The sequence below is a fragment of the Somniosus microcephalus genome, chromosome 12 (assembly GCF_052327205.1).
Source record: "Somniosus microcephalus isolate GS21.2 chromosome 12, FLI_Smic_1.0, whole genome shotgun sequence".
Lineage (NCBI taxonomy): Eukaryota > Metazoa > Chordata > Chondrichthyes > Squaliformes > Somniosidae > Somniosus > Somniosus microcephalus.
Genome location: NC_140998.1, coordinates 108048943 through 108056535, shown reverse-complemented (window position 1 = coordinate 108056535; position 7593 = coordinate 108048943). Strand labels below are relative to the sequence as shown.

The 7593-nt window shown below is 41.6% G+C and overlaps 1 protein-coding gene across 3 annotated transcripts in view; it reads right to left on the bottom strand.

Annotated features, from left to right (window-relative positions):
• Nucleotides 1-370: 370 nt before the first annotated feature.
• Nucleotides 371-7593, bottom strand: part of heatr5a (HEAT repeat containing 5a) — a 122931-nt gene continuing 115708 nt past the window's right edge. For all 3 annotated transcript variants that reach the window (XM_086003399.1, XM_086003400.1, XM_086003401.1), the window contains 3 exons: nt 4169-4320; nt 2678-2891; nt 371-1721 (listed from right to left, as the gene is read on the bottom strand). In XM_086003399.1, the coding sequence (XP_085859525.1) occupies nt 1408-1721; nt 2678-2891; nt 4169-4320 (680 nt within the window). In that variant the 3' untranslated portion in view covers nt 371-1407. The remainder of the gene's footprint in view (nt 1722-2677; nt 2892-4168; nt 4321-7593) is intronic.

The following is a 7593-nucleotide window of genomic DNA, read 5'->3' as shown; positions in this document are numbered from 1 at the left end:
ATAGGGAGAATAAATAGCAGGGCTCTAATGTTTGATTACTATCCAGTAATACCTGCTGGAAAGTGTGTGATAACACAGGGCCTTAAAAGGACAGTATAAATCTGACTTCTGGTGACCCCCATGGGAAACAACTCTGCCAAAATTTGTTATTTAAGCTCACACATGATGAGTGGCCACTAATGCCTGTGGAACTGTATACCTCACAAGTCAGCGAAGGAGGAAAATACAGAAAACTGACAGAGGATTAAAAAAAAAGTAGACTAGGAAAAGAATAGGTTGCTGCCCATTTTCGTTTGGGAATGTGGACTGGTATGATGGAGGAACAACCTAGATAGGAGGGAAAAGTTAGTAAAGATAACAGCAGACAAAATGAAGAAATTAGCTTTATTTCAGTAAAATTACAAAAGAAAGATGTAGCAATAATGCATTTGTAGTTATTCTGTACAATTTACAATTGTTATGTACATGACCTGTAAGTCATCTACGAGTAGTACAGTACTTCAGAGCTTTAGTTAAGCCAAAGCACAAGACCTAGCCAGTTGGCAGCAAGCAGACTGCTTTTCTGTAAGTAGTTTTTGGAATTAGACCTTCAATATAAAGATTACTGTAGCATGACGAATACTATACACAACAGTGTGTAATGTCGTTATCACTGGCATAAACACAACTGAGTGGCATCAACAGCCATACTCAGTAAACCATTTATATGGTTATAAATTTATTAAAGCTCAGTTTTTTTTTAATAGTAAGTTTTTTTTTTAAAAACAGATTTAGTATTGGGTAACTTAATCTTGTTCATTTAAAAAAATAGTAGCATTGTAGTGCAATTGTCTTTGTAGTCTATACAAGAAGTTAGCAACTGCTGGTTATAAATTTGTATGTTGTGGATTATTTTAATAACAGTGCCCATATTAGGCTTTCTGTAAATTCTGGCAATAGCAGAGCAGCCTTTTAATGAAAAACATATTTGCATAAAATTCCCTTTAACATTACTACTCTAGTTATATCTGTTTACTTGGAGATCAAGTCCTGGTTAACAAGCCATACCAATTCTTTATAATAACTGAGTACACAATAGTGGTTTTAAGACTTCATTTGGGTGAATTAGCAATTAAAATGAGAATAAAATAAATGTTTAAAATTGCATACATGCCTTTTTAAAAATTAAATGCTAATTAAAAAAAATGGGATGTTCATCAAGTTTTGAAATGTTAACCCATACACAGAAGCTGCTCTATAATTTTAGCCCTCTGTCATAAACTCAAACAAGATGAACTATTATTTTGACTGGTTAAATTATGCTATAAGAAGATTTCTTTCTGAACTTTTCCTCAATTTAAATTCCTTCACTTGGTCTAGTTTGGTAGGCCTATTGTTACTAGCAGTTGTCAAACTGTTTCACAGCTCTTAGAAATTTGAAAAATTGGTCTTGAGTTGAATGCTGGGAGAATTTTTTCCGGGACACTTTGACTGTCCAGCTGCTGTCTTTGCTTTGACGCTCTCCTGGTTACCTTTAACAGCTCCTTCAAGCCTAGCTTTCATAGCTGGTGAAGTACCCATCAATTTTTGAAAAATGGATGGATACTGAGGGCCTATTCGCATCAGGTTCTGTAGGGCAAACTCATGTAAACTCTTGGCTGGATTTGGTGCAGATGATAGAGCATTTTCATCCAAAAGGAAAGATATCAGGATTGGTAAAAGCAAAGCTACCAAGTGGACTCCTGAAACATATGAAGGAACAGTTGAAACAAATTCACATTGAAATTGAATCTGTATAAATGTGTTCAGCAGCAATCAAGTTGAATAACTGGATGGAAAATGTATTTAAACATGATCGCCAAATGGGTGGGGAGATAATTCTGTATTTCAATTAACACGGCAACTGATTTCAGAGCTGAAAGAGTAACTATTGAATATTTCACTATATTCTGACTTGAAATGTTAAATGTATAATTATACATTCAATTTCAAACAAAGTATGCATTATTCTACCTTTGAAGAACAGCTGTGATGCTGATTGAGCCTGATATTTGGCCTCAGCAACGTTGGGCTAAGGAGAAGAAATTAAATCAGCCAGAAGTTCCACCCCTTTTAGAACATGTGCAAGTGTTGCTGTCGGGTCAGGACAGGATCAGGCTCAGTTCTGATTAACTTCCAACACTCACTGTTTGGGCTTACACATAAAGACTGGTTACTTTGGAAGGTGCCAGAAGGCCGGTAGAATCCATAAACTATCATAACTCACCATCTTCAGAAGACGGGGATGAGGGGGGGGGGGGGGGGTGGGGGGGAGAAAACTCTGGTGGGTGAGTATGAACTAAACTTTGGGATAGAACAGCGGCTGCTTTGCAGCACTGTAGGAAAGCTGTGTCATCTTTTTCCTCTCCCCCTTTCTCACACAACTTTCCAAGGGAGGGAAAAACTGCATGAAGATATTCTGTCTAGGTGGTATCTCATGCTTCCTAGCAGCCAGCCAAAGAGGGCATTAGCAGAGGACTCGAGCACTCATCCTCTCAGCAGAGGCAGAAGAAACTTATCAAACACGGGGATAATGACAAAATAAAAGTGAGTTAAATATTAAGTTTCCTCTGCTATATAGTTTCTTCTGTATTAAAGTAAATGTGAAAATTCTCAGCTGTTAATAAAAGTCCAAAGTTAACTGCATAAAAACACTTACGGTTTTGTTCATCAGCCAAGCTGACCAAAGCCTCCAGAGTCTTCATCCCTTCCTGCACAGCCTGCAACTCTGCACATGTGCTTGGTTTCTCTTTTTCCACTTCTCGTAACCTATCCACAATTAAAATGGTCAGGGAGTGGATGTAAGGTGTAGACACTGCCCTATTAGGATGCTGGAATACTGACTGCAGCAGTTTGTAGCAATGCATCAGTACCTGAGATGAAAACAGAACAAGTTCTTGTGAACAAAAGAGAATACAGGGCATCATATCATAAGATCTGATTAAGTTTCTCTGTATTTGATAAAATTTGAAAAGGTAGGACATTAAAAAGTTAGCCTATATAAGGATGATCTCTTATTTTGGAGGGCAATCAGTCCCCTGGCATCTAACCCAAGGAGGCTATTCATTAATATGAGCCTAGACATGCATGTAGGCAGACTATTAAATCATTAGGGACATCAAAGCCAAGCCTGATTCTGTCCTTACCTGACATCTGCACGTGCATTTTTCCAGCAGGGGTCACTGGCTAGCTGTTACAAGTAGGGACTCTAGACTGATTTTAATCACTTTTTAGCTCGCCACGAGAGGTCACTTAATTCAGCACAAACCAGAAACTAAACGTTTATTCTTCCTGGTCTGTATGGTGTAAAACTGCGCCAGGCAGTGTTTTAATAACTAAGCCATTGCAAGAGTTTGCCAGTCTCATTTCATCAAGTTTTCTGACAAAGCATTTAATTTTCTAAATAGATAAGATGTGCACGAGCCCAAAAATTAATAAGATAAATTCCAAAACTTGCTTAATTAAAATGTGTTGGCAAATTTTCTCCCCATCTCTTCTGAAAACATTTACTTTGACAGGGTATCATTCCAGGAATATCTTGTTAACTCTTCAGGCATTAACCTGGACGGTGAGGCTTCTGAAATGTGAGGGGCATTACAGCCAAGACTAATGTAATTCTCACCCAACGTCTATACATGTGCACTTTCCTTCAGTGGTCACTGCATTGCAATCAGGGGCAGGAACTCTTGCTGATTTTCCCTTCCCAACCTCAGGAGTGCGGAGACCATTTTAGCTCCCCTCCCCCAGGCCACTTTGATCTTTTGGGTAGGTTAATGGAAACAAAAATTCTGGAGTCATTCAAGAAGTAGTCGGATGCCATGATGGGGGAAATTGCAAGTTTCTACTGTAGTACGAATTACGTAAGCCAAATGGCCTCCCTTATCGTTGTGAACTTGGCAACAATCAGCTAATTCAGCACCAATTAGGAATTGAACCTGGGACCCTCTGGTCTGTATGGGTCAACGACATATTGCCTTTATCAACTGTGCCATCAGGGGAATTATCATTTATATTTTAAGTAGACAGAAAAAAATGCATGTTGATGATGCTTATTTGATTTCAACTATAAAACTGAATTAGATTAAATGATGGCATACAGACAACATCTCTCATCTCCATTGAATTTAAGAAAATCTGCCAGAATACTTACTACTGGATTTTTAGAACTAAGGATTATTTTAAACCGGTTGATACATTTTTTCTCAAGGCACTGTACGCATGTGACTTCTGGATTTGCCGACATCAAGAAAATACTAATGGCAGTTAGCATGCTCACTTCATCCAGCTCTGACTGAGTCATCTCTATGAAAACAAGAACACATACAAAATTTAGACAAGGGGCCTACAACCAAGGAATTTCATTCCTTTTAGTTTATGGGAGGTGGGGGGTGGGGAGAAGACACTTCTAATCTTTGGCACAAGACAGACCCTTCAACTATGTATACGCAATATATTATTCATGTGCAAGATGAGAGAATTTTCAGTGACAGTGAAGCTGGGCAAATTCTGCCTCTCACAGGATTAAACATATTCTGTTTCACACTGTCAATGGATTAAAAAACAACAAATCAGAGAGCAAAGGATTGTAAAGAAATATGTCTGGGCATAGTTCAACAGCCACTTTGGGGTTAAGGAGGAAAAGAGGGTATGCGCACTTAATGGATTTTGACTCCCTCCTTCCCTGGACGGACATGGACCAACTGGCCATCTAGCCTGATAGCGGAAGCTGGAGGCAATGAATTAGAGGCCTGAGTATAGAATGGAAGGCAGAGGTAAGAACTCAAAGGTCTGGCTAACAAGCAAAAGACAAAGAAATCTCCAAGTTGCAACAATGTAGCAACAGAAAAAACTATAGTTTAACAGTGCTCAAGTAAAAACAGAAATAAATAAAAATGGAAACAGTTAAGTTGTTGCTACATGACAACTTGGTGCTGTTGTCATTCTGCGACACGTACAAACAGGAAAAGGAGGGACCAGACAAAAATACAAGATGGAAAAGGAAATACAAAAGGGGAATATCTATTGGAAGTATGTGATAAGGATATGAAGTAAACCTGGCAACTTGGGTCCCTTTAACAATATCCATGACAATGATGACGCTCACTAATTTTCAACAAAAATATTAAGATATAGAAAGCCACAGAAAGGATGTTAACCAAGTTAACTAACAGGTTGATTTTTAAAATAGTGCCAAGTGTCAAAAATCCCTTCCTCAATATTTTAAAAGATGGCAGTGTCATATGGGAAAGCCCCCAAGGTTCTATCCTTGGCCTCTTCATCTTCTACATGCTGCACTTGGCCAACATCAGCCGTAGACATGGGATCAGGTTACATACGTACAATAATGACATCCAGCACTACTTGTCCGTCCACCTCTTTCAATCCTCTTCACTGCCACTATGCCTTCAGACTGCTTGTTTGACATCCAGTCTTGAATGAGTTGCAATATCCTCCAGTTAAACATCAGGAAGACTGAAGTCATCATCTTTGGCCCCCACCACAAACTCCAACCCACATCCCAGTCACCATCTCAGGCTGATCCAGACAGTTTGCAACCTCAACATCCTATTCCACGCCTTAGTTGAGCTTTTGACCCCACAGATGGGTGGCGCAGACACGATGGGCCGAAGGGCCTCTTTCTGTGCTGTAAAACTCTATGACTCTATGAGTATGCCCATCACAAAGACCCCTGACTTCCACCTCTAACATCACCCACCTCTGCCCCAACGTCAGGCCATCTGCCGCTGAATCCCCCATCCATGCTTCTGTCAACTGCAGGTTTGACTATCCAGGCCAGCATCCTATCCTCCATAAACTTCAGTCCATTGAAAACTCTGCTGACTGTATCCTATCTAGCACCAAGTACCCCTTGCCCAGTACCTCGTCCTCGCTGACGTACATTGGCTCCCGGTCCCACAACATCTCAAATTTAAATTTTTCATCCTTGTGTTTAAATCCCTGCATGGTCTCGCCCCTCTCCATCTTAAACTTTTCCAGCAAACTAAACCACCCTCTAATCTCTGTCCATTGACTCTTGTCTTCGGTTCATTTCCATCCCCCCCACTTCCTGCACCCAACTAAGGGCAACAATGCCTAGAGTTTCTCAGGCCCCATGTTGTGGCAGTGCATCCAAAACGCCTTTTTACCTCCCTCTCTCTTTAAACCCAACTCATTGCGCATACCTTTGGTCACTCCTGCTTAGCCACCTTCATTGGCTCGCATCCAATTTTCTCATATGTATCTCCATGTTTTAATCCCTCCAATCAGGTTTCCGCTCCTGCCATAGTACTGAAACAGCCCTAATCAAAGTCACAAGTGACATCTTGTGCAACTGTGACTGTGGTAAATTATCTTGCCTCGTCTTTCTCAACCTGTCTGCAGCTGTTGACACTGTTGACCACACCGTCCTCCTTCAACGCCCCATCTCCGTTGTCCAGCTGGGTGGGACTGCACTCGCCTGGTTCCATTCTTATCTATCCAGTCGTAGCCAGAGAATCACGTGCAATGGCTTCTCTTCCCGCGCACGTACCATTACCTCTGGTGTCCCCCAAGGATCTATCCTTGGCTACCTCCTATTTCTCTTCGACATGCTGCCCCTTGGCGACATCATCCGAAAACATGACTACAGGTTCCACAAGTATGCTGATGACACCCAGCTCTACCTCACCACCAACATTCCCTCGAAGCTGCGCAGCCACAAAGCTGTCTGCCGGTCCTGCGCAGCCTGGGACCGGTTTATCAAATGTGAAATTTCACGCATACGCGAAACTTTGAATGAGCCGCGCAGCCTGTTAAAGGGAGAAGATTGCTCAGCACCACCTCTTTTGATCCCTCCACTGTCTCTAATTTGTCACATTGTTTCTCTGACATCTAGTACTGGATGAGCAGAAATTTCCTCCAACTAAATACAGGAAACTTTCTGATATCTGGCACTGACGGGACCGAGCTGGTGCCGTAACATCAAAAGTGCCAGACATACCAGAGTTAATGTTTAAACATATGGAACTGAGAAGCTCCGTGTGAATCAACAAACCCTGTTGCTTAGCAACAGCTTCAAAACAGTCGGCTGCAGCTGCAAGCGTCTGTAGCTGAAGCTGTTGCTATAGCTACAGACCTTGCAGTGCTTGACTGGGGAAAAAAAAGCAATGAGAACGAAAAAAACATATAGAGAACGGCTCCTGATTTTTGCCGTTAGATCGAGTATTCCGGACATATAACCTCCGGATAAACCAAAGTTTCCTGGATTGGGAAGACCGAAGCTATTGGCTTCGGTCCTCGCCACAAACTCTGTTCCCAAGCCACCGACTCCATTCCTCTTCCTGGCAACTGTCCGAGGCTGAACCAGGCTGTTCACAACCTTGGTGTCATATCTGACCCCGAGATGAGCTACCGACTACATATCCGCTCCATCACCAAAACTGCTTACTCCAACCTCTGTAACATCATCTGACTCCATCCCTACTCTCTGACTCTTCCCTTCCCTTCCTCGACTTCTCCGTCTCCATCTCTGGGGATAGGTTATCGACCAATATTCACTACAAGCCCACTGACTCCCACAGCTACCTGGACTACACT